Raw genomic sequence first — 27,670 nt, forward strand, 5'->3', positions numbered from 1 at the left:
TACAGTTGCCAGCATCATTTAAAAGTACACACTCTTTTCCTCATCTTGCTTTATAAAAACTGGAAAATACCCAAATGTTTTATTAGACTGTTTCTGTATCATGCTACAGAGAACATCCATTAACTTCAAAAGACCATATAACAGCAGTTTACATATCACTGTGCCATACTTTTAAATCTCCAGAGAAAACACACTGCCTTTCTGAAGTGAATCTGCAAACATTACATCCTCCATCCTCAACAAAGGGTTGGTGGCCCAGCTCATCACTTGGTCAAATCAACTTAGGTTCATTTATTTAATAGAGCTATGCTGTCTTATAGAAATAAAAGAGATAGTTTGAATATCTGCAAATCTTTCCAAGTTATGGCTAGGGAAGAGTGTTCATTCAGATAAACCTCACCCCTCCTTCCCCACAAGCACACAGACTCCTGCCCCTTACTCTGGGCCTAGCAGCTGCAGAACTGGGATTTCCTCTATTAGATGGCAAGACACTCAGGGCAGGGACTGTTTCTCTCCCCAGCTCAAGAGCCCCACGGTGAAATAGAGCCTCTGGATAATACTACAATGTATGCCATCTCATAACAGTAACAGTGTAATATCATCAATATTTCAACAATTCAGCCACTATCCTCCACTATTTCACTCTGTGGGCTTGTAGCAGTTGGCATCCAGCAGTCTCTTCTCAGAAGAGTTGTCTGAAGTGAAATAAGACTCAAAGTAACTTTAATTATGAGAAAAAAACTCCATTCACCAAGTCTGTGTTCATTAGGTCAATTCTGCCTGAGGAGGAAGACTTTTCATGAGAGGTAAATTGCAGGGCTGAGTCCAAAGAGAGTATCACAACTTTTGATTTCCTTTGTATCTGTCCCTTGCTTTAAAATGGTTACTTTGGTCTATTAGGAAACCTGATTGTTCTAATATTGACTTTGCCACTTCCATCTGGAAGCAGCATCAGAAGAGCCTGGGCTTTGCTGGGTAGCCCAGCTTGCCTGGCCTGCCACATAGCACCAGTCTCACCTCCTATGATCTTAACTTGAAGCATGAAGCACACAAAGCTCCCAAAGCTGATCTTCAAGTCAGGGTCACTATATCTGATTATCTGATTGCCATCAAATTACAAACTTCATTGCTGAGTGAAAAGCCTTCATGAAAGAAATACCTTCATAAAAAAAAAAAAAAAAAAAAAAAGGTAATTTTTTCCCTTCTCTTTAAGCAGAGTACTGCAACTATTTTTGAGGAAGGTGACATGAGTCTGTGGTTATGTGCAGGAGCACACATGTGCTGGGTGAGCACAGAGCTGTGAGCATGGAGAACTGACAGCATGACAACTGAGTGGTCTTCAGCCATTTTTGTAACCAGCAGCTTGATTTTTCAAATCTCAGAGAATGACAGAATAGTCATGGTTGGAAAGGACCTCTGAGATCATCGAGTGCAACCATACACACACAAAAAAACACACGAAAAACCAACCCGGAACAAACAGACACCACACACACTACACCAAATAACACACACACACACACACACACAAGTACAACCTTGGCCACTAGAGCATGCCCTAAAATGCCACATCGACACATTTCTTAAATACCTCCAGGGATGGTGACTCAACCACCTCCCTGGGCAGGCTGTTCCTGTACCTGACCACTCTGCCAGTAAAGAAATTCTTCCTAATATCTAGTTCAAACCTCCCCTTGGTGCAGCTTCAAGACCACTTCCTCTGGTCCTCTCATTATTCACTTGAGATAAGAGGCCAGCACCCACCTCCCCACGACCTCCTTTCAGGTTGTTGTAGAGGGCAATGAGGCTTCCCCTCAGCCTCCTCTTCTCTAAGATAAACATGCCCAGTTCCCTCAGCTGCTCCTTTTATGACTTATTCTCCAGGCCCCTCACCAGCTTGGTAGCTCTCCTCTGGACACGTTCCAGCACCTCAATGTCCTTGTAGTGAGGGGCTCAGAACTGAACACAGTATTCAAGGTGCAGCCACACCAGTGCCAAGTACAGAGAGATGATCACTTCCCTGCTCTTGCTGGCTACACTATTCCTGGCACAACCCAGGATGCTGTTTGGCTCTCTTGGCCACACTGCTGCCTTATGTTGAGCCAGCTGTCCACTAACACTCATTACATAAAAAGCCCCAAAATGAACCAAAACTCTAGCCACTCTAACATTCACACAATTAGAATGTGAAGATAGTGATGTAATAATGACCCTATCTATAGGCCTGGCCATCCTCCCACTAACAGCAGTGGGAAACTGGCTGCTGATTTCATAGAATCACAGAAGTGCTAGGGTTGAAAGAGACCTTATAGATCATCTAGGCCCAACTCTCCTGCTATGGGCAGGGACACGCACCAGTAGATCACACGTACCACCCATCCTACCTAGCCTGAATACTTCCGGGGTGGGGCTTCTACTACATCATGGGGCAACCTATACCACCTTCTTAGTAAAGAGTTTCCTCTTAATATCTAAATCTCCCCTCTTCAAGTGTAAAACCATTTCCCTTGTGCTCCTGCTACATGCTTATGCAAAAAGTCCTACCCAAGCTTTTTTGTAGGCCTCCTTCAGATACTGGAAGGCTGCAACACGGTCACCTCAGAGCCTCCTCTTCTTTAGGCAGAACAACCCCAACTTCTTCAGCCTCTCTTCATATGGGAGATGCTCCATCCCTCTGATCATTTCTATGGCTCTCCTCTGATCACGCCCAAGGAGCTCTGTGTCCTTCTTATGTTGGGAACTCCAGAACTGGACACAGTACTCCAGGTGGGGTCTCACAGAAGCAGAGCAGAGAGGAAGAATCACCTCCCTCAGTGGGCTGTCTGTGCTTCTTTTGATGCAGCCCAGCACCCAGCTGGCTTTCTGAGCTGCAAGCACACATTGATGGCTCATGTTGAGCTTCTGGTCCACCACCACCCCCAAGTCCTTCTCCTCAGGGCTGTGCACAATCCTTTCTCCTCCCAACCTCCCAACCCTCCACCTGAAAACCCTTCTCCACAGCCATCTCTCTGTAACTGTGCAAACCCAGAGCAGCAATAAGGCTGTGGCTCTGTACAAGGGCAGAAAGTGGCTGTGCAAGGCACTCAGATAAGCAGAGAATTGGAGGGGGGACAAGGGAGTCAGAAACTGATTCCTAGCGATATCCTTATGCCAAGAATACATCCAGGAGCACCAAGATACCCTGGCAGGCATCCAGAGTGAAACTTAGGTGAAAACTCTGGGAATCTGGAGAAGAAAAAGAAAAACAAAAAAAAAACCAGAGAAAGATTGTTTTGAGGAGTCACTGAACGTCCAAATAAAATGGACTTTAAAAATCCCCCCTCACATGAGAAGGCTCAGGTCCCAAAGCCTTTGTCAAACTTCAAAGCCACTTGAGAAGATGTATCATTTATGATGATAAAAACCTCAGGCAACAGGATGGATTCTACTAGTTTCACAAAATCCAATATGAGATACCTGCAGGCATGTAATATGGAATGAAATATGGTGCACTATCTCCAGCTATTAGACAAAATAAAAGGAAAAGAACATCCAAAACTGTAATCCCAAACAGATTTTACTTAATAATCTTGAGCAAATTCACTTGGCCTTAAGAGCTTTGGGAAGCACCACTACAGATTAACTGAAATGCTTGTGCTAAGCATCTTTCTTTCTCCCTCTTTCACTGACACACTGCCAGATTTGTTGATATAGTTAAAAGTATATGCATCACTGAAAATATAATGTTGCATCAAACCTTAGCATTCCTGGTTCATACATAAGTATTATGAACAGTAACATAAATAGACTCTAATCTTACTGCAAATCATGAATATAGATTTTCTGTAGACCTCCAGGGACATAACCATAACTCACCAGCCCTTTCTCTGCAGAAAGCAGAGATAGATATTTACTAAACAGGGCTATTGCAAGTTTAAAGCATAAGTAAATATTAATCAAGTATTGTAAAGTTTTAAAATGAATGTCTTAAAATTGATTGCTTATGAAAAATACTCACTGTTCAACACAGTCTTATAATGAATATAAGAAAGGGCCTGGTGGGTCACCTTGCACAGACAGAAGAGCTTTCCTTTTCTTCCTCTGTAGTACAGGGAGCAATGTCAAATTCAGCTAAAGTGGAAAAGGCATCATATTGGTCTTTTGTTAATTTTCTTTGCTGCAAATAATGGCTGGATGGTGTTTTTTCTGTGTTGTACACCTCTTGTTACCAGTGAAGAAACTGGGAAGGAAAACTGGATTCATCATCTTATCTTTAACTTCATTGCTGTTACTCAGAGAAAACAACCACGGGAATACCTTGCTACTGTCCAGGTAGCCTTATGTATAACTAGAAACCAAATTATGAGCTTGTGGAATGCTCTGGGCTGCCACTGGCAGAGTGGATGTCACAGTCCTAATGAGAGAGACAACCTCAGGGCTCACCTGGTTCTCAGAAGCTTATGTTACTCAGGCTACCTGCATCTCCATCCTGTCTCCCAAAACCAAACAAAGCAAGGAACAGCCCTATGCATGTACAGCAGGGAAGAGTAAATACAAATAGCAGGAATGAACCAGGCACATCAAGGTAAAGACAAGAGCCCCTTCCATCCCATAACTGCTAACTTCCTACACATTCTATCAGTGGTGCTGCCAAGACTGTGGCAGTGGCACAGGGTGAGATCAGATACAGTTTCAGAATCAAGGCTGAGGTCAAGCTGGATTTGGATGTAGAATCTGGAGTCTATATCTATACATAATATTTACACTTGCTCTTCTCCCTCATTCTTTCAGTTGTTGAAATTCAAACTATGTTAGCTTCATTTAAAAATTATAAAATCTAGATTGATTATCCATCAAATCCTTTCTCTGTGGAACTCTAACAAGACATCAGAAGAGTTAGTTCAGTCAGATTCAAACCACTTTCTCCTCCCATAATTCAAGAAACAGATATAGAAGCTGAGGCTATTCTCTTAAGAGAGTTCATTTTATAGAAAGATTACTTTTCAGCACTTCTCCAAGATACATTATTCAGAATCTTCTGGAGCTGACTAGCATTTATTTCAGCATTCTGTGATGTGAAAGAGATTTTTAATTTTTTTTTATGGGTTTTTTGTTGTTATTGTTGTTAGGGTTTTTGTTTGTTTGCTTCGTTTTTAATTTTAAATCCCTTTTCTCCCTGTTTTGTTTTTCCAGCATGTTCCATCTTTGTTCTCTGTTTCTCTGGCCCCATTCCAGCCAATGTGAAAATCAATAGAATAGACTCCCTTTGAATATGACCAGACTGTCAGCCTGCAAGAGCTAAGTCTGTTCCAGGCTGAGTTCTCAGGGCTGTCACTATTTGAGAAGGTGTTCTGTAATAAGCAACTTTCCCCAGTGAGTGTAAGAAGACCCTAAAGGGTAGGATGGATCCACACAACCCACCACTTGGTCCCCAATACAGGTAATAGGAATTAATACTTAGGGAGAGCATGTCAGCCTGGTCACATTTTGCAGTCCCCTGGCATCCACACCTGCTGAAAAAAGGGATCTTAGAGAGTACATGAGGGTACATCCTTGCCTAGACCTTTAATATCTGTTTTATGGACCTGATAGTTTGCTAGTAGCCTTTTGAGACTATTGATACTGTCATATCCAAAATGTTTTGTGGCATTAAGTTCCAGCCATTCAGACCCTGTTGTATCGAGACATATGCCTGTCTCAATGCTAACGTTATTCCTAAGCTTTTCCTTCCATCTGCTGCATGGAATCAGCACTGTACAGAGCCACACCTCCTGTCTCCCTTTTCTGTTCCCCATACATCTACATCCAGACCTGGATTTAAACATGTTCTTGCTTTTGCTTCCACAGAGCTACAGAATAGCTCTGGTGGAGGTTACCTGGGCAGCTCATGCGCTTACTTACCTGTTCAAAGTGCTTTGAAATTAAATACTCACAAACCTTGCCTTCATACCTATCATCAATTGCCTTTAAAATAGTAAATTTTAAAAAAAGTAAAAAATCATGAATTTGAGGAAAAATACCAAGACAGATTACTATAGATGGTTTCCCAGAACTGGATATTCATGTCCTGCCCTTTCTTGGAAAGAAATACTCAGCTAACACTTAGTGGGAAGAAACATTTCCCTCCTACCAAGTGGTGCAACAACAATGGCAGACTTCATGCCAAGAAGAGGCAGAAGGGTCTCTGTCCTCCCTTATACAGGAGTATAGAGGAGACAAAAAAAGAAATGGTCCTGTTTATGCCATGGAACAAATTATGCTATAAACTCCTTTTCACAAGTTGCAGATATGCATGCACTGCCATTGAGCTCAATTATTTTGAAAAGAATCTGTATGCTGCTGCATGGGAACAGTATCACTCAGGTCCTATGAAGTCTTCAAAACTTTCAAGGAATGAAAGGAGCAGGGAGAAGTGCAATAATGGACCAGGAGTCTCCAAAAAGCCATGAATAGGAAAGACTGCAGAGCACATAAGAAGGTGTCACTAAAACAAGTTTGCAAAAGGCAGTTAACAGAGGTATCTAAAAGTTTTCTTGTCCCCCACATTTGACTGCAGCTATCCATATGGCCTGTAAACCCAAACTGCCCTTTTGAAAGTGCTGGAACACAACAGCCTCTCCACAGGGCAGAGCAACAGGAAAAATGCAACATCCAGAGCTTTCCAGAGTTGTATGTCTGTCTTATCATGGGTGGCATCTCCCATCCACAGAAGGGGCCCCAAACCACTGTTGCAGCCTGTGTTTTTTTCTGCAGAGTTACAGCTGCAGTAAAGGAAGCTCATGTCCATACAAGGGCTGCTGGCATTTGAAGTTTCCACAGCAGTATTTCTGCACAAGGAGACACTGCATCACTGCCAACAGGGTCTCCTAGCAAACTGAGGGGATATTAAAAACTGTTACCCTTCTCCAGGCTCAGACATGAGCTTGCTGCAAGAATCCCTTGTGTGGGTCTAAGTCAACCTTTCTTGAAAGGATAAGGCCAAAAGCAGTACTTCATCCACTGAGCATCCTATTCTGGGAGAGACCAGGAGTCAGCCTCTCCAAAAGGGATTGTGCTTGGTAAAGTATTTATGCTGTTCCTATTAGAATAGACCATCCCACAACTCCAGAGAATTAGGTGCTGGCAGAAGCACAGCAGCTTCTCACTGAAGAACATGCTTCCTGGAGAAAAAACACAGGATGAATTCAGGCTCCTGCTGATGCTCCAGGGTGGATGGAACTATTACATAGACACCAGGCTCCAGGTGGAAATCATGAGCTACTTCCTGCTTATCAAGGAAGACCTGGTGCTTGTTTGAAGATAGATGAAAATAGAAGAAAGCTGGAGTCAACTTTCTGTTGTTTTCCTGGTACTGTTAAGAGAAGAAACAGAAGAGAAATGTGTTCTGCACCAGCTGAACAAACAAAAAAACGAATGTGAAGAATTCACAGGCTTGTGAATCTGTCTATGTCTATCAATGTGTCATAGACAGCTTGACTTCACACCTCGGATTTTCTGAAAGCACAAGCAGATAGCAGGGCCCAAAGGACTCAGTCTCATCCCAGGACATGAGTTCTTACCATGCACCATGCCTGCCCAACACTAAATTATCAAAGAACACCTTCCTGCAACATTAGCAATAATACAACAGTACTTGCAAGGAACAGCAAGGACTGGAAGAAGTGGCTCCTATAAAACTAGATACTGCAAAAGTAATTTCAACAGTGGAAGAAATTACTGCAGGCAGGAACTGCTCTAGGAACTGTTCTTCACAAACAATCACACCCCTCCTAACCCATAGGTACCACGCACTTTGTTGCCAGCTTGCCCGTTGCATGAGGGATCTGGCACCAGCGGATTTTTCAGAACACCTGTGATTTGAGGGTACTTCAGGAGCAACCTAATCCCTAGCCCTGACTCCATGCGCAGGTCCTTGATCTGCCTGCCACTCTTGGCTCTTACAGCTATTTTGCTCTGCAGGCACTTTTGTGCAATAGGAATATAGAATCATAGAATGGCTAGGGCTGGAAGGGACATTAAAGATTCCAACCCCCTGCATGGTCAGGGACACCTTCCACTAGACCAGCTTGCTCAAGGCCCCATCCAGCCTGGCCTTCAACACTTCAAGGGAGGGGGCAGCCACTGCTTCCATGGGCAACCCCTTCCAGTGTCTCACCACCCTCAAATTAAAGATTTTCTTCCTAATGTCTAACCTAAACCTCCCATCCTTAAGTCTGAAACCATTTCCCCTTGTCCTCTCACTACACACCTGTGTAAAAAGCCCAACCCCAGCTTTCTTGTAGGCCCCCTTCAGATATTGGAAGGCTGCTATAAGATTACCTCAGTCTCCTTTTCTCCAGGCTGAACAACCCCAACTTCTTCAGCCTGTCTTCATATGGGAGGTGCTCCAGCCCTCTGATAATTTCTGTGGCTCTCTGGATATGTCCAAGGACCTCTATGTCCTTCTTATGTTGGGAACTCCAGAACTGGACACAGTACTCCAGGTGGGGTCTCACAGAAGCAGAGCAGAGGGGGAGAATCACATCTCTCAATGGGCTGTCTGTGCTTCTTTTGATGTGGCCCAGGACTTGGTTGGCTTTCTGAGCTGCAATCACACATTGATGGCTCATGTTGAGCTTCTGGTCCACCCCCCCCCCCAAGTCCTTCTCCTCAGGGCTGGCTGCAATCCTTTCTCCTCCCAACTCCTCACCTGAAAACCCTTCTCCACAGCCATCTCTCCATAACTGTGCAAACTCAGAGCAGCAACAAGGCTGTGGCTCTGTACAAGGGCAGAAAGTGGCTGTGCAAGGCACTCAGATAAACAGAGAATTGGAGAGGGGACAAGGGAGGCAGAATCTGACTCCTAGCCATACCCACTTTCCCCAAGAAACACAGGGAATTATTAACATCCACATGTAGGCAGCTGCAACATCATGCTTGGAACACTTAAGCACAATTACAGCATGGCTGGAAATAACCTGCCCCAAAGTAAGGGAACTCTTGGCACCCTCTCTCAGCTCTTGCATGTACTAGTAGAGAGAACAAAATAAAGTTCATTGTGCTCCAAAGAAAGGGACATATCTCTGCTCTGCAAGCTGACACACAGCATGGTGGAGAAGCAGCAATAGGGCACAGAGCCTGAGGGAGCCTAGCCCTGATGTGTGAGGAAACTGTGTACATGCAAGAAGAAAAAAGCACAGATCACTCTGCACACAACAAAACTCTTGGTCTGCAAACTCTGCAATTTACAGGGGCTAGAGGTTTTCCTATTTGGTGAAAGCAAGAAAGACAAAGAAATTCTCCATAGCTTGTAGAGTGAAAATCCAATGAAAAGGTGAGGAGTTTGGTTTTGGTGTTTGATGCTGTGTTTCTGCATCAGGGATATAACAAGGAACCCAGGCCTTTCTTACTATCTTCAACTGTTAAAACATTCAGTCAGTACTGAGGGTTCATCCGAAAAGGTGCCTGAGCAAAACAAAAAAATCAAAACATTTTAACATAATTTTCCATCACAGAATTGGTTGCCAGCTTCCCACATTATGCCTGGCATTGGACTGAATAGGTCGCAGGTTGTCTGGACCTCCAGACCCCACAAGTGTTTGATCTTAGGGTGCAGTTTACAAGTTGAGTGGTGCAGCCACTGTGTAAGACAGGACAAAGGCCCAGGAACAAGGACTAAGAGCTCATTTTGTTTATAAACTGATCACTACTTCTCTGCCATCTCTGGTATATAGGCCAGCTGACTTCAGACACCACTTGCTCTATGCTGAAGGGCCAAGCCTCTGCATGTCCTGTTCTCTTAAAAATTCAGCTCCCTGGAGGTGCTGAGGATGCAAATTTTGACAGACACACTTAATGTTCCAAAGAAACTCAGTGTTGGCAATTGATCCTAGGTTTCAGTAGCTCATTTCATGCCATAACCAGCCTGCTGCCCTACGTTTGCAAGTGATACAGCTTCTTTGGTAGCAGAAGCCAGTCAAAGTCTGTCAGCTGCTTACTTCTGATGTTTGTGTGGAGACTTAAGCAGGAAGAGTAAGTTGTGTTGTGAGTTTTGTGTTAACAGGTATAAGATGCTGGTAACTGAGTCAACAGAGCAGCGTTACCCCAAAGTCATCCAAAAGAGCACCACTCACTATTACAGAATCTCAGACTTCCTCTCCTGTGCTTCCTTTAACCCATCTCCCACTCTTCAGGGAGTACATTCACTTCTTCCCATCTTCTTGGCTCATCAGATCAGGTGTTGATTTACAGATCATCAGATCTACAAAATGAATCTTGAAATCTCCCAGAATCATCCTGGGAAAAGAGTACCAAGAGACATCTTGTCAGCAGTTTATAAAAAAAAGGAATGGGTAACTTTGAAGCCACACTGTTCTGTAATTCATATGGTAACACTCATATTTTATTAGGCAGCAAAGAAGAGAGCATCAGCTCTAGCAGCAACATCTAGCAGTAGCAAATGTGTGACTGAAGTTTCATCTAAGGACAGCACAGAGAGAAAAATAGTACTGCCACCAGTGAGACCTCAGTGAAATGACATGAGGGACATTGCTGCCTCATGGCAGAAGCTATGGAGAAACCACGAACAAGGCTAGCCAGACATTCTCAGAGTTATCTTAAAAATAAAAGGCAAGACAAAAGCTCCTGAAAGCTGCCCATGCCTCCAGCAGCTGTAGGCGAGTTGGCAGTGTCCTGCTTCTCCCTCACTTCCACCACTGAAGAACAGTGAATCTCTTATGTGTCAGCACAGCTACTGCTTCTCACACTGTCAAGAAGAAAAGAAGAGCAAGAAAACAAGCGGGGCCTGTTAGAAAGCACATCATATATGCCTCAACCTAAGTGGCAATGTGCTGCTTCATCTCCAGACACAGCAGAGAGAGGAAAGATGGGATTGTGCCATTACCAGAATTCTCCATCCTCCTTCTTTTTCCTCAGGAAATTTTTCCTCCTTCAGGCTGAGCAGCTCTCATTTTTAAGAGATGAGGACAAAAACACGAGGTGACTCACCAGATGCAGCCTCAAATTCAAGGCAAAAGTCAGAGCCTTCTTCTATAAAAAGAGGCCAGATCCCTGTCCCCACCTATCTCCATGTTTGTCCACCACTAAACACAAGCCCTGCATGCCTTCAGCCACAGGATCCTCCACAAGCACTCTGGGTCCCATGAGATGTAACTAAATTGCTCCAGTTTTCACCAGCAGAAGCCAGAAGTTCTGCATTTCCATCAGTCAGTCTATCCACGTGCACATGCAGCTTCCAAGTACTTAAAATAGAAAAATCTAGACCTGTTCTTTTGGTTAATTTTGTCAAAGGAGACATAATTGGAAGAGTGTCTGGCATAATGAATGAATGAATGACTAGGACAGCACAAGAGGCAGCTGGGAGTTGTTTAAAAGGCAGGCCTACACTATGTTGCTCATTATACTTTTCAACAGGAGCAGCTGGTATCTTGTCATTATATGACAGGCATGCATCAGAGAAATGTTCTGCAGACAAGGTGAAAGTCACATTCCCAATACTTCCTTGTGCACTTCCCTCCTCCCTACCCTCCAAGCTTCAGCAAGCTTCTGACAGCCCGTGAGCGATCTCCTGGAGGTTGCTTGTGTCAGGATATCCCACAGGTCAGGAGGAGCAGCTGAAAACTTGATCTTTATATTAACACCAACTGTGAATCTACCAAGGCTTCTGAAATTTGCTCAATCTGCAGATCTTCATGGGAGCCATAGAGTCTATATAGGGATTGAAGTGAAGCTCGGAAGGAAGGAACATGCTCTGTTTCAAAGAGAACTAGGGCACAAGTCTACAGTTGCCTGTGGTTTAGAATGCAAACCACTATCTTTTATGGATCCAAATAAAACAGTTCAGGCAGATGCAAATATAGAGCCCATTTTCCTCACTAGTTTCTTCCTCTGATCTCATAGGCAATTGTATTTCCCCAAACAGCTATGATAGAGGATTCCTTTGCAGCCACCCAACACTTGCAGCCATGGAGGACTTTTCACGGTTCGTCCTGTGATAAAGGGATCTGTGCCCTGAAACATTCTGTTTGTTTAGAGCCTCATGCACAGATGTTTGTCACCTTGCATGCTACCCAGATCACAGCCAATGCGGTCAGCATCTGCTGTTCATATTATGTTTCCTCTGGCATTCAGTGAATGGAAAAGCAGGAATGAGCTTGTTGAAGCTGCATGTGTGAAGAAAGCCCTACTATGTAAGGACTCTCTGCTGGAGAAATACAAATCTACCCAGTCATTGCTTTGACACCAGAGGGATTGTGCAACCTACCTTAATGCTCTCAGCGCTAATTCCTGCCTGAAGATGGCAGCATCTTCCATCCAAGAAACCTTACCTCTTACTCAGGCATCAGACCTTCCCTTTTTTAAAGTCACAGGTCACTCCAGTCTCCTTTCCATTAATATTTTCCCCGTGGATTTCTCAGTCTAGCTAGGTTTTCTGGCCCATATTGACAGGCTACCTGCAGAAAACAGTAACTAAGCTAAGACTGTGCTTACCAAGGTCTCAGCACTTGTTATCTGGTTTATACCACTTTACTACATCACATAGTAATAAATATTTTGTTTGTTCTCATAGACGCCAACTAATATAATGATAAAAATATATGAATGTGTAACTCTGAATGCTGGCACAAAGACATTAAGATGCTTTAACTTGTACGACTGAAACTAGGTTCCTGACTGAAACCTCAGATTCCTAACTTGGAGGTAAATTCCTCTTCCCTTCCATCACCTGCTCATTTTGCACTTATATGGGAGCAGGACTCTACCACTGGGAAAACTAAGTCTTACCTCAGTGCAATGGCACAGCACTATGCCCATGGATGCTATGGTGGGAGAAGGGGAATCCAGGATGACAAGGGGCTTTGTTGACAACAGACAGCATAAGAGCTGACTTAACATGAACTCCATTTGCTCAGTAAGTCCCTTACTCCTGCCTGGCTCTTCATCCCGTCAGAAGAGCCAGACTGACAGACATGTCACTGATAAAGTCTATACCTAAAACCCTCCTGCTGTGTGTGGAAGACACAGGTGTGCATCACCCAGCTCACAATATTTTTTCTGGCTTTCTTAGTATTGCTTGTTAGAGGTACTGAATGTGATTTCACCCTCATCTACATCAAATGTCCAAAGCCCCACAGTCTTTTGCCATCCTTGTCAACCTCCTTTTGAGGCTGGACAAAATAGGCATCCATCAGCCCAGGAAGGGGAAGCTCAAGCTTTCTCCCACTCTTTGGCCCAATTCTTTTACTGCCCCTTGCTTCTAGACAATTGTCTAGACTCCCAGTGATACTTCCGTAGATCAGTGGGGTCCACCTGGTACTGTCTGCAGACCAGTTTAGTTCCCTTAGTTTAGCATTTACTCACATTTCCATCTGCTGTGTTGCTTGTTTTGGCCCTTGTATTCAATTATCTTTTCTTCTCTATGGCCTCTCCTCTGATTTCAGAGGAAGGCTTTTCACCCCAAGTAAGTTTCAGCACATACTCATAACATCCCCAAAGGCCAGTACTTTTATCTTTAACAGCTGTGTTTGTAGGAGATGGTCTCAGCAGAGCCCTGTAAATCATTTCCACCTTTAGAGAAAGGCTGATCTATCATCATTGTCTTTATGTCAATATCATAATACTAAAATGGACACACTTTCAAGTGAATCTTTACAAAGCAAACAGTCTCTTTTAGCCTTATACTAAGACAAGAACATTGAAGGAGGACATACCATAATAGTCCTGAGTAAGGGCTGAACCTATTATTGCAATAAAAACTGCTGGCATCCAAACCTGGGCCCAGGACATTAAGGGTAGTCTTACCTTTCTAATACCAGTTAGATGGATGTATAGGCATGGCCAGAAATAAGCTGTTGTCTGTTTACAGGGAAGAGAAACAGAAGGGAAAGAAGCCTTTTATTCTATCTTTACTGACACAGCAGACTTACCAGAAACTTGTATCTGTGTAAGCAGTAATTCTCAAAACAAATGCAGAATGGTTTGAACTGGGAAAAAAAAAATTAGTCTAAGCTACTAGCAGCCACATTTTGTCTCATGTTTGGGATTACAGAGTTTATTGGAAAGGTCCCTGCCTAAATTGTGGATATTTGGCTAGAGACAGTCTCACTTCTGCAAAGTTCAGCAGGTTAGGTTTTGATTTTCAGAATAGTAGGGTTTCCCAACAGCTAAAGCATTAGCATAAGTCTTGGAAGCCAAGATGTTTATGAACTACACATCTCTCTATCATAGCTGTTAGCTTATTCCAGGAGTCCATTCCTCACTGCGTCTGTAAAAATTGAAAATTTGTATAAAAAAAGTGGGAAAATGAAGTAGGTCCTTATGTAATAGGGATAGATAGATCTATAATTTGATAGATAAGCCAGCTCCTAAACATATCAACAGGGAGCTGAGAGCAACAGGGAATCAATCCATGTGCAAATGTGATTTCTACAGAAAGTCATGTGTGGAAACTTTGATACTTTTTGAATCACAGCAACTAGCTGAGCAAAAGAAAACAGGTCTGGAAAGGCTTTGGGCCATATGATGTCACTCCAAGTCTTACCCCTAAATGTGTCTGACAGCCCGTGAGCAATCTCCTGGAGGTTGCTTGTGTCAGGATATCCCACAGGTCAGGAGGAGCAGCTGAAAATTTGATCCTTATATTAACACCAACTGTGAAATCTACCAAGGCTTCTGAAATTTGCTCAATTTGCAGATCTTGAGGGGAGCCATAGAGTCTAGCAAGAAATAAATCAATACGGGATTATAGTCACAGATAATAGGTTGAGGAAGACTGTAGCTCATGTTTATTTTATGGAAATCTTTCTCATTTAGGAAGAAAGAAAACTAGAAACTGCCTCCAAGATTGCCTATAGTCTGAAAGGGACTCTTCGTTCATTATTATGCCCATCATATTTCCGCCTTAGCAAATTTTACCTGAATAGACCACCAGACAGAGTGCCTTCAGAGGCATTTCAGACTCCAATCTGAATTTCTTCATCACTGCAGAGCAACTTTCTGCACTCTTTTTATTCTTACAATAACACCAAACAGAAATAATTGAACTTTTTATCTTTTGATGTGGTCTTTTTCTCACTGTTAACTAGGATTTTCCTTGGTCTGTAAAGGTTATTTCAGCCCAAGATTAACCAACTCCATGAGTTACATCTTGTAGATCTTGTCTTTGTCCTGGTAAACCACTCTAGACAAGACACCTTAGAGAGAAGCCAGTGTTCTCATTGTGCAATGTATTGAATGCCACAGAACTAGTTGCTTCATCCTCCAGGGATGCCTCTCTTACAGACAAGGTTGCTCAAAGCCTCATCCAGCCCAGCTTTGAATACTTTCAGGGTGGGGGCATACACAGCTTCTCTGGGGAATCTGTTCCAGAGTCTCACCACCTTCGTACTGAACAACTTCTTCCTAATGTCCAGTCTGAACCTATTCTCCTTCAGTTTAAGAACATTTCCCTTGTCCTATAGCTGAACACTCTTTACAGCCTTCTTGTATGTTCTCTTCAGTTACTGGATAGCAGCTATAAGGTCCCCCTAGAGTCTTCTCCTTTTCAGGCTGAATAATTCCAGCTCACTCAAGCCTCTTCTTGTAGCAGAGGTGCTCCAGCCCCTGGATCATCTTTGTGGCCCTCCTCTGGACTCATGCCAACAGATCTATGTCCTTCTTATGGTGGGGACACCAGAACTGGACGCAGTATTTGAGGTGGAATCTCACAAGTGCAGAGTAGAGGGGGAGAAACACCTCTCTTGATCTGCTGGCCATGCTTCTCTTGATGCATCCTAGGATATGGTTTGCCTTCTGAGCTGCATGAGTGTGCTGTCGGCTCATGTTGAGCTTCTCATTCATCAACATCCCCCAAGTCCTTCTCTTCAGGGCTACTCTCAACCCACTCTGTACTCAGCTTGTAATTGTGCCTGGGATTGGTCTGACCCAGATGCAGGACCTTGCACTCGGATTTGCTGTACCTCATGGAGTTTGCACTGGTCCATTTCTCAAGACTGTTAAGGTCCCTCTGGATGTCCCTCAAGTGAACCGACTGCACCACACAGCTTGGTATCATAGGGAAACTTACTGAGGGTGCACTCAATGCCATTGTCCATGCCACTGACAAACATGTTAAACAGCACTGGATGCAGAACAGACCCTTGAAGAACTCCACTTGTCACTAGTCTCCAGCTGGACATCAAGCCATTGATCACAACTCTTTGAGTGTGACCTTCTAGCCAGCTCCTTATCCGTCGAGTGGTTATCCATCAAATCCATGTCTCTCCACCGTAGAGACAAGGATGTCATGTGGGACAGTGCAAATGTCTTGCACAAGTCCAGATAGATGACATCAGTTACTCTTCCCATATCTACCAAATCTGTAACTCTGTCATAGAAGGTCAACCAAATTTGTCAGGTGTGATTTGCCCTTAGTAAAGCCATGTTGGCTGTCACCAATCACCTCGTCGTTATTTATGTGCCTTAGTACTGATTCCAGAAGGGATCTGCTCCATGATTTTACCAGGAGTTTCTTGTTCATCCATATAGGCCTCCTGGCCTTTTTGCCTGATTTCTTCTTTTTAGAGATGCAGTGCTATTGAGCTTTGAGGAAATGATCCTTGAAAGGCAACCAGCTTTCCTGGGTTACCAATCCCTCCAAGGTCTTGTCCCATGGTACCCTACCAAGGAGGCTTCTGAAGAGGCCAAAACTGGACCACTGAAGTTGAGGGTTTCAAGCTTCCTGAGAACTCCCTTCTTTGATGCTTTGATCTTAAACTCCACCATCTCATGGTCACTGCAGCCAAGGCTGACTATGAGCTTAACATTCCCCACCAGCCCTTCCCTGTTGTTGAGTACAAGATCTAGCATGGCACCTCTCATCATTGGTTCCTCTGTCGCTTGGAGGAGTAAATTATCATCAAGGCAATCCAAGAATCTCCTGGATTGGTTGTGCCCTGCTGTTGTTTCTCCTGTGTTGAAGACCAGGGCTTGCAACTCCTGTCTGTCTATGAAGGGCCTCATCCACTTGGTCCTCCTGGTCAGGTTGTCTGTAGCAGACCCCCACTGTAATGTCCCCTTCTCCTTTCATCCTCACCTATAGGCATTCGGTCTTCTCTTCATCACTCACCAGGTGGAGCTCCATGCATTCTAGTTGTTCATTGACATAGAGGGCAACAACCCCTCCTTGCCTCCCTTGCCTGTTCTTCCTGAGAAGCTTAAACCCTCCTATGACACAGCAGAGTTATTCCACCATGTCTCCATGATGCCAGTCAGGTCACAGTGCTGCAAGCATGGAAGCATCTCCAGCTCCTCCTGTTTATTGCCTATGCTGCAGGCCTTCGCATAAAGGCATTTGAGCTGTGCCCATCATGAAGTGCCTGGAGTCCCTAATGTGGTACAGCTGTATGATCCCAACACCTTTTTATGTAGTTCCTACCTGCCCCTTCTCAGGTGTTCCTCTGATTTCTAAACCATTGCCTCCTCATGCTGACTGTTGCCACTATGGAGGAAGACTTGCGTAGGGCACAGCTGGAGAGAAGGGCCAAGCCAAGGTATTTCTTTAGAGTGGCCTGTATTTGATCCACTGCCTGCACTGCTGGGGGAAGGAGGGTTATGGGCTGCCCTTCAGGATGGATTACACTCAGGCCACTTGCCCCTGGCTAAGGGGAACCACGTACAAATTATTTAAGGGTGTGACACAAAATGTGACAATTTCTGAAAACCTTTGCTCTCTCGGGGAGCAGATGTACCCAGCACTGGAAAATGCCAACATATTTCCTCTAAAACTCTGGTCTTGTGGCACGCCTGCAGCCAAGATATCCTGGTGGAACATCAGAGATGCCAGGAACGAGCAGTTCTTTGTGCCAAGACAAACCAACACATGCAGTTGGCTGAAAAGCAAAAGTTGTCAGCCAAGTTCAGGAAACCACCAAGATCCTAGCCAAAGAGCTGTTGTGTTGATGTCTTTAAAATTGTAAGAAACCATATACAGAAAATGAGATATTCCAGACATGTGCTTTATTTAACCAAACCATGATTAGTTTATAATTGTTCTTTCATAATATTTTCATTTGGATTCTGTCTGGTTAAATAAGAAATGTAGTAAGAAACAGCTGTCAGTTGAAATATTCTAGTTTTTTACTGCCATTGTGTGGGGTTTTTTTCTGTTCTCTGTAGAGGCACACTATTAAAAAACCCACAAACCTGTTACCCTTTTCATAGAAAACATCAGCTTTTCAAAAGAGAAAAAAAATTTCAGTGGATATCACATGCAAGAGTGTACTTACCAGACTTCATGTTCAAGGGCTTACAGCACTTAAAAATCAATTTAGTCCTGCTTCTGTCTGTTTTGCAGATGACATTATCTCCTTTTATTTTAGGTAACATGGGCATAAAAATGATTTTTCTAACTGCAGAGTTGGCAAGAGAATGCACTCACACTAAGCCTTAGATACAAAGATGGTGAAAATCTGATTTTCCTGCTTCTGTAGTCTCTGTTCAATTGTGAAGCACCAACATTACATGTTGGTAAGAGCACAGGACCACTTCCTAGCTAGTACTAGCATGCACAGAAGCAACAGAGAATGGCAATTTCAGCTTGCAGGGACACCTCTCCCCCCTCAAATTAAACATTGAAGCTTGCCATGTTTTTTACTGAGGGGTTATCACATCCTGATGATTGCTTCATCCACACCATGACATGTGAAGAGATAAGGACATGTGTACCTCCTATTTCTATGCCAAGTTTTATACAGTCAAAATTCCACATAAAATGTTAGCCTGTATAAGAAAACTTAGATATTTATACAAAGGAGAATCCTTACCCAGCAATCCTTGGCAGGAATCAAGTTGCTTCTGTTTGCAGCATAGTATACTGGACTTCTGTGCAAAGCCTGGGAAGCACACAACCAAAAGGAAAAGAGGGACAAGTCTGTAACGTAAGCTCATTTTGCTTTAAATCAAGGACATTCTGTGGACAGAGCTGAAAGATCATACGATGGTTGTTACAGAAGTTCCTGTTGCAATGACAAGAATGGGTGAATAATTATTCAGAGAGAAAAGAGAAAAATTATGTTATTTTTTTTCCCTCTCACAAGTGTCTCTGGGGTTAAATAACCTAAGCGTCAAACTATGACCCACAAATTGCTCAAGCACTTCAGGCAGTAGTAGAAAAACAGGAAAGCCACAGAAGGCAGTTACAGTAATAACAGAACAACCCCTGTCCTTGCTGAATTTGGGTGTTCGGTTTGCAGGCCAACAGTCATAGAAAGCAGCAAGCTACAAGCCTGCAGGCTGAACAGCAGAATCTCAGTTTCCTCTGCAGCACAGGGACAGAAGGAAGCACAGCATCCTTCCTTATATCTCTGGGGTAGAGGAAGACGTGGAGGGCTTTGTATAGACCAGGACTCATGTTGACCTTCCCCTCCCAAATACCTCCATACTGATACAGCTGCCTCAGCCATGGTTCCCAGCACAACCCAGCTCAGGTGCCTGAGCATTGCCCTCTTCCTTCTCCTACAGATCCTGACTCAGCATGAGCCATCTGCAAGACCAAATTGCTTATGAATCTAGGAGGACCTAGGCTGCTATACAGAAGCTCACCTGCACAATTTGCGAAGGTGCCTTTGCTTTCCCAGTAATTTTCCTGAGTTTTGCTGAAACTAAGCCTTTCTAAGAAATCGGTTAAATCTGACAAAATATGACAGCTTGAAAATTACTTAGGATATGCTCTCTGCTATTATCTAGCAAAATTCCCTGGCATACATGGTAACAGCAGGAGTCAGTGCTACTGAAATTCTCATGCAATTCTATAAATTGCTTTCAGGAAGATGTGATTGTCAATATTTTGCTCATTGTCACAGTGAGAACAGAACTGCATTTGGTAGTAACAGCCCAGAGCTAACATGCCTTATTTAGCTGTGCCTGGTCCATGTCGTGGCATCCTAAACTTATTACCCTTTGGTTATGAGAACTTGCTCTGTGATTAGCACAGGCAAACAAGTGTGTCTTGTAGTGTTCAGTTTAAGTGTGGGACATCAGCAAAGACCTTGGATATATAGGCATAAGTGGAAAACAGAGATCCCAGAACTAAAAACAACTCAGTGACTGATGATCAATTACTGATAATGGCAGGAGCTCAACCTTGAGAGCTGGGAAAAGACTGCTGTAAGTAGAACAGACTAAACAGTTAAGCGAGAAAAAGAGCCCAGTAAGAGGGTAAGGCACCTGCTACTGGTGGTAAAAGTAGCAATCTCCAGCATAACAACAGTTCATGGGAGAGGGGTCAAAGGCTAAGAACTGTCTAGAAATTAAAAAATCTTCTAAATGGGAAAGATCTTGAATTCTGGGGAGAGAGATCATGTCATCATGGAATCATGGTGTGATGCTGTGAGCTCCAAGGAAACTGCCTCCCCCCACTCTACTTTGCCTCCTCTGAGATTACTGAATATAATCAGTTACAACTGAAAGAAGTTGGTTACAATTTTGGGCAACAAATGCTTCACAGGAAATTGTGAAACTCCATGTACCCCAGCTTCCAAAATGACTGCTGATAAAATAACTGTAATCTCTAGAAGCATTAAATTAATCCTAAATTAAAGTCTAAAAGTAGTCTGCTTAACACTGACTGTTTGCTGGCTATCAACTCTAATCATCCTCTTACATCCTCACTGAAAGTTACTTACATGTAGCCCCTTCCACTAAATTTTGGGGTAGTTTTTTTAGCACTGCAACTAGTAGAGCTATGAGCAGGGAAGTTGTTGTTTGTGAGCAAGCATTTGTCCTTCAAGCACATTTTCAGCAAAGCCTGGTAGTTCTGCTGGGTAGGTGTGGTGTGTTTTTGAAAAGTATTTCTGTCTAGAGGCACTAGTCACTTCTTATTTTTCAAGCACAGCAGAAAAGGCATGGAGAAGTCTACAGTAGAATCATAGAATCATAGAATCGGCTGGGTTGGAAGGGACCTCAGAGATCATCAAGTCCAACCCTTGACCCACTACCGCTGCAGTTACCAGACCATGGCACTGAGTGCCACATCCAGTCTCTTTTTAAATATCTCCAGGGACGGAGAATCCACCACTTCCCGGGGCAGCCCATTCCAATGCTTGATCACCCTCTCTGTAAAGAAATTCTTTCTAATGTCCAACCTAAACTTCCCTTGGCACAACTTGAGACCGTGCCCTCTTGTCTTGCTGAGAGTTGCCTGGGAAAAGAGACCAACCCCCCCCTGGCTGCACCCTCCTTTCAGGGAGTTGTAGAGAGCCTCCTCTGAGCCTCCTCTTCTCCAGGCTGAACAGCACCAGCTCCCTCAGCCTCTCCTCATAGGATCTGTGCTCGAGTCCCTTCACCAGCCTGGTTGCCCTCCTTTGGACCTGCTCCAGGACCTCGATATCCTTCCTGAACTGAGGGGCCCAGAACTGGACACAGGACTCGAGGTGTGGCCTCACCAGGGCTGAGTACAGGGGCAGAATCACTTCCTTGGACCTGCTGGCCACGCTGTTCCTGATACAGGCCAGGATGCCATTGGCCTTCTTGGCTACCTGGGCACACTGCTGGCTCATGTTCAGCTTCCTGTCAATCCAAACTCCAAGGTCCCTTTCTGCCTGGCTGCTCTCCAACCACTCTGTGCCCAGCCTGGAGCTCCCCATGGGGTTGTTGTGGCCAAAGTGCGGGACCCGGCACTTGGCCTTGTTGAACCTCATCCCATTGGAATCAGCCCAACTCTCCAGTCTGTCCAGGTCCCTCTGCAGAGCCCTCCTGCCTTCCAGCTGATCGACACTTCCCCCCAGCTTGGTGTCATCTGCAAATTTGCTGATGATGGACTCAATGCCCTCATCTAAATCATCAATAAAGATATTAAACAGAACTGGGCCCAACACTGATCCCTGGGGGACACCACTGGTGAGCGGCCGCCAACTGGATGCAGCACCGTTCAGCACCACTCTCTGGGCCCGGCCCTCCAGCAGTTCCTAACCCAGCACAGGGTGCTCCTGTCCAAGCTGTGGGCTGACAGCTTTTTCAGGAGAATGCTGTGGGAGACGGTGTCAAAGGCTTTGCTGAAGTCCAGGTAGACCACATCCACAGCCTTCCCCTCATCCACCAGGCGTGTCACCTGATCATAAAAGGAGATCAGGTTGGTCAGACAGCTACAACACCAGGATAACTTTTTTCACCAAGGATTTTGCAGGGATATCACCCTGCACAGTCCTGCTGGAAACCCTGGGTTTCTTGGGATGAGGTCTGTCTTTTCAAGAATTCCTAATTAAAGTGTAAAAAGTCAATTTAATCATGGCTTTTAAAATTTTCTCCTGAGCCAGCAGCAGGGTGAGTAGAGTGAGTGGCACTCCCATGAGAAGCAGAGCCCCCTCTGATTCTAACCTGCATTTTCAAGCCTTTACATTCACTGTAGATATGAGTGAAATAAGATGAGTGACCCCATTGACTTTTTGTATGGTTTCGAAGCCATATATTCAGCTATTCTGAGTCTCTCTGGTCTATTTAAGGGTGCCCAAGATATTTTCATAACATGCTGCAACATCTTTATTCAATCACATCCTGGAATGCAGTTATTTTCCCTCCCTCTCACAAAAAAGCAGAAAAATTGAATACGTTAGGTGTTACAACGCCATTACTCACAACCTCCCAATGGTTATTTTGCCCTTTTGGACTCATTTTGGAGAATGATACAATCTCCGCCAAAAGATCACAATCCATCTTGCTGATACCACAGATTTACACATGAAATAGCATGCAGAGATATTTTTTCTTGTAACACTCAAGACAGATGTTTCTCATCCCCTCACTGAAAATAGCGAAGAGTGATTTCACAGCCCTTTTTTTAATATTAAGAGCTAGGCTTAACATTAGCAACCATCACCTTTCTCTGCAAGTGGTGGGCTCCTGGGAGAAATCATGACTAAAATCTCATTGGGCAAATCATGCCCATCAGTGGTAACAAGATGATCTGAGTAACAGGCTTCTCCTTAGACTGAAAAAAATTAATTGGGCTACAAAGTTCAATAAATGGTTCACATGCCATAATGATACAGTATTTGGAAGGCTTCGTCATAGAGGACACTCTCTGAGACTCAAAATCACTGTCCCAGGCACTCTAGGAAACTGGTTTCAGATAGGATCCAACTGATTGTTATTCCCATCAAAATTGAAGGTCACCAGTATTCACTGTGAGAAACCAAACAACAGATTATGCCATACTCCCACATGGAGCCCTCATTTGTTATAAAACCACTCAACAACTGATTCACAGGGCTTCATCTTCAAAGGCAACCAAGGGAAAATCTTCAAAATACAACCCTGGATACAAAAATTCAATTTCCTATTGTAAAGTAGGCATTTCAGACCTGAAAAATCAGTTAAATGCCTAACAATTTGCTTACTTTTTCTCCAGATGAAAAATAGTGTCTTATATTTTTATAGTCATTGACATTCACAGCTAGAACATAAACAATAGAGAGATATAAGAGAAAAAAAAGAGGATTAAAACAGCCTGAAGACTGGCTGCACTTTATATAGACAGAAAAAAAACAACAACCATGTATGAAGAACTTCTGATATTGCTGCTTCCCAGGAAAAGATGTGGGCAAATTACATACTTTGAGCTACAGTAAAAAGAAAATACTTGAGACTTGATTTTTGGTGTGCAGAGCACACACAATGCCTGATAAAATCACTGTAACCTTTCATCAGTTCTCACCTCAGTCTGCCATTTATTTGAAAAAAGAACTACATGTTATAGATAGGCCTTGAAAACTAGAGATAGTACGAATAAAAATAATACTTTAAAAAACCTGAGACTTAAATCACCTGCCTATGTTTTCGAGAACCTGAGCAGCCACACCCTAACAGTGTGTGGGTCACTAATACTGATACTTTATATATTTTGAAAACCTCCCCACTGAATATGCATGTAAGTGTATTATTTTAAATTCTTTTCCAAATTATCTGGAAATCTCAGAACAAAGAATGTGATGAAGCATTTTTGTGCCACGAACAGTCACTGCTTAGACAGCTACAAGATGTTCCACCTCATCTTTTAACCTTCTGCCTGCTGTCTGTCCACAATCATACAGTATTGAGGTCCTAGAGCAGGTCCAAAGGAGGGCAACCAGGCTGGTGAAAGGACTCGAGCACAGACCCTATGAAGAGAGGCTGAGGGAGCTGGGGCTGTTCAGCCTGAAGAAGAGGAGGCTCAGAGGAGACCTCATCACTCTCTACAACTCCCTGAAAGAAGGGTGTAGCCAAGTGGGGGTTGGTCTCTTTTCCCAGACGACTTTCAACAAGACAAGAGGGCATGGTCTTAAGTTGTGCCAGGGGAAGTTTAGGTTAGATATTAGAAAGAATTTCTTTACTGAGAGGGTGATCAGACATTGGAATGGGCTGCCCCGGGAAGTGGTGGATTCTCCATCCCTGGAGATATTTAAAAAGAGACTGGATGTGGCACTCAGTGCCATGGTCTGGTAACTGCAGCAGTAGTGGATCAAGGGTTGGACTTGATGATCTCTGAGGTCCCTTCCAACCCAGACAATTCTATGATTCTATGATTCTATGACTAGCCAAAGTATACCCGGGAGTCACTTGTACTCCACTTGTACACACTCTGGTGTGTGCATGTCTCTTCCAGCAATTATAACTTTTAAGGGAAAGCAGCCAAGTGTATCAGACAGAGGTTAAAAGCTTTAGATATAAGCTGTGAACCATTAGGTTGGATGAATTTTATTCTTTATTCTTTGCATGGTCCATTAGTTGGTATGATTGCCAGTTGATAGCAACCTGTGATGTACCTGATCTTTCTCAACATCTTTGATGCCCTGTCCCTTAGTCTTAAAACAAGAATATGAAGAATCCACAAAAAATACTTCACTTTTAGTAAAGTGATTGGACCATGAAAGATTTCTCCAAGAGCCTCTTACTCTCTGTGAAATAATTTATTTCAGGCAACACTGGGGTCATGAGCGATTTGGGGGTTAAACCTGGAGCTGACAGAGCTCATCCCAACTCCTCTGATTTAACAAAGACAATCTTTATCTGGGCTGAAGTGCCTCTCCTGATCAGGTAGAACAGATCAAATGTTTGCATACAAAATAATAAATTTTAAGGCGAGCAGAGCAGAGGATGCACGGCCATGTTTCACAACCCCTCTCATGACAGAGCCCTGGAACAGGCTGCCCAGGGGGGTTGTGGAGTCTCCTTCACTGGAGACATTCAAAACCCGCCTGGACACGTTCCTAGGCGATGTACTCTAGGGGGCCCTGCTCTGGCAGGGGGGGTTGGACTAGATGATCTTTCGAGGTCCCTTCCAACCCCTAGGATTCTATGATTCTATGATAATACAGTACAACATTAGTTACAGAAATTAGCAGTCATTAGTGAAAATGGAAATGTGACTGTATTAGGCTGTGTAAATCTTTATTAGTCTATAAAAACACAGTATGAAAACAGCATATGTGTTGTTCCAAAAGTGGGGTCCATCTCCTAGTGTGCAATAAGCTGATCCATACACAGAATTGAAATAGTTGCTTTCATATCCACTTCTGAACAGAAAAGGGAGCGGGATGGTATTCCACAAGGCAAGCTCAATTTCCCAAAACACAAGTGCTACTTTTATACACAAAAACATGATAAAGAACTTTATCTCCAACATTATTCTATTATTTGCACATATGATTGGTTAACTCGTTCCTTGCATTGATTTAAAATGGCAATGCTCAAAAATTTCAGGATGCATGCTCAAAGAGTAAGGGGCTTTTTTTTTTAGCAGGGGTCCTGCTAGTCTATGGGAAGGTATTTTAGTATACTAATAGCTCATTAATATATTAATGATATGTTTAGTACAGTGAATACAGCAACACAGTGTTTTCTGCTCAGTGCTCAAGGGTGTAACCAAGGTAAGTTGTGGGGGAGTACTCCTTCCCATCCCTTTCATCTGTCCTGCAGGTTTCTTGCAGGCCTGTCTTAAGGACAGGCTGCTGACTACTTGGGGTGTGTTTTCTCTAATTGGAATTTGGTTTTTTACCTAATTCTTGCTGTTTCACTGTTATATAAGCTATATATTTATATATATATATGTATATATTTGTGTATATATATATATTCTGTGTGTCTGTTGTCCTCTCCTATGTTATTTTTCCCAAAATGTTATTTTTTTTCATCAAAATTTTACTTATTTCAATTAATAACTGATGGCACCTGCAGGTGCAACCTCAGGTCTTTGATTAAACATAGCAGTATATTCCAGAAATAAAACATCAAGCTGACTGGCACTCCTTGGGTGGGATTTTTAATAAATAGGAATATTCTGAAAAGCGATGAACTGTGTTTTCTCACAAAATGAATGAATGTACAGACAGGTGGAGGCCCTTGCCCTGAGCCTCCCACTGATGTTAACAAGAAGTCTGTAGCAAAAATGCCAGGATGGTGTTCAGAACTTAAAACACTACTAGCAGAAGTTCACTTTAAAGACTTTTGTTGAGAATGTAAAATGCACATTCTTTGCTGTGTAAGTTGCACAGGTTACATCAAAATCAGTGGAAATATGAAAACCTCATTTACTCAAGATTTTGTCTTTAACACTTAAGGTTACAACATCCTATTCATAATGACACTAATCATTACAGATTCTGACTGCCCACAACTTCTGCTAAAGTCAGGTGAAACTTTTGATCTCTGTAGAATACTTTCTGACCACGTTTCAGCTAAACCACCCCCAAATAGGAAACAAGAAAGAACAAGGGTGCACAAAATCTGGGTTAGCTAGGACACCAGCCTGTGTTCCCAACCATCTGGCAGGCAGAAGCTTTGGAGCTGTGACATGCAGGGCAGCTGACATGGCTCATCTAGCTACTTTACATCACACTCATTCTTCTCATGTTTGCTGATACAACTTTTTTGCCTTTCCCTTCAAAGCTTCCAGAGAAAAGTACAACACCAGCTGCTGCATACAGCACAGCCAGCAAAGTCATGCAACTAATACACTCATTTAATCTTAGAGTTATACACCTCTCAAACCCCTAGAAAATCCTAAGTCTGTGCTGGTCACGGATTACTACTATATGTCAACACCAAATCCCTCCACATAGCACTTGGCATTTGATACCTTCTCCAGGTCTGTTCTCACAGCAAAGGATAGTTGTTCCTCTGGCAGTGATGACAGCTGCTTAGAAATAATGTATGTTATCTATACCTTTGTGAGTGCTTATGTATATGTGTGTGCATGTATATATGTCTTGCCTACATATATATGTATATATACATGTATATATATGTCTTGCCTAGAGCTTGTTCTAACCTATCAAGCACTGTGGTAGAAGCAGGATGTGGGGGGAAGAAAGCACACTGAGTAATGACAGAAAATTTCTGAAGAACTCAATGCAAAATATTTCACAGAAGACATGAAAGAACAGGTCAGCCCATAATGCAGGCTACCATTTGACTCACACTTTGCTTCTGGCAGATCCTTTATTTAATTAACCATTTGATTAGTCAATGCACAAAACTCTGTGTCTCTCCATCTATCACTGACAAGCTAGACCAGGAAAATGCTTTCAACTGTGTCTTAATACATTGTAAAAGGATTTCTGTTTTCAGGTTAATACAAAATTCAGAAAGAAAATATCCTAAAACCCCCAGAACAGATGGGGCCAAAACGGTCTCTCCACTTTGCCAATCACTAAAACATGCCTAAAAATAATATTCATGTAAG

General features: G+C 43.2%; 1 protein-coding gene across 1 annotated transcript; it reads right to left on the reverse strand.

The window, feature by feature from the left end:
- Positions 1 to 7,120: 7,120 nt before the first annotated feature.
- Positions 7,121 to 17,728, reverse strand: CAPN14 (calpain 14). Its single transcript, XM_071741610.1, is given in 10 exon segments — positions 7,121 to 7,334; positions 9,258 to 9,348; positions 9,351 to 9,443; positions 10,112 to 10,254; positions 10,862 to 10,906; positions 12,313 to 12,431; positions 13,780 to 13,797; positions 13,800 to 13,826; positions 14,507 to 14,693; positions 17,706 to 17,728. Coding segments are annotated over 10 exon segments (960 nt in total).
- Between the last annotated feature and the right edge of the window lie 9,942 nt (positions 17,729 to 27,670).

Source organism: Heliangelus exortis, chromosome 3 (assembly GCF_036169615.1).
Source record: "Heliangelus exortis chromosome 3, bHelExo1.hap1, whole genome shotgun sequence".
NCBI classification, from domain to species: Eukaryota; Metazoa; Chordata; class Aves; order Apodiformes; family Trochilidae; genus Heliangelus; species Heliangelus exortis.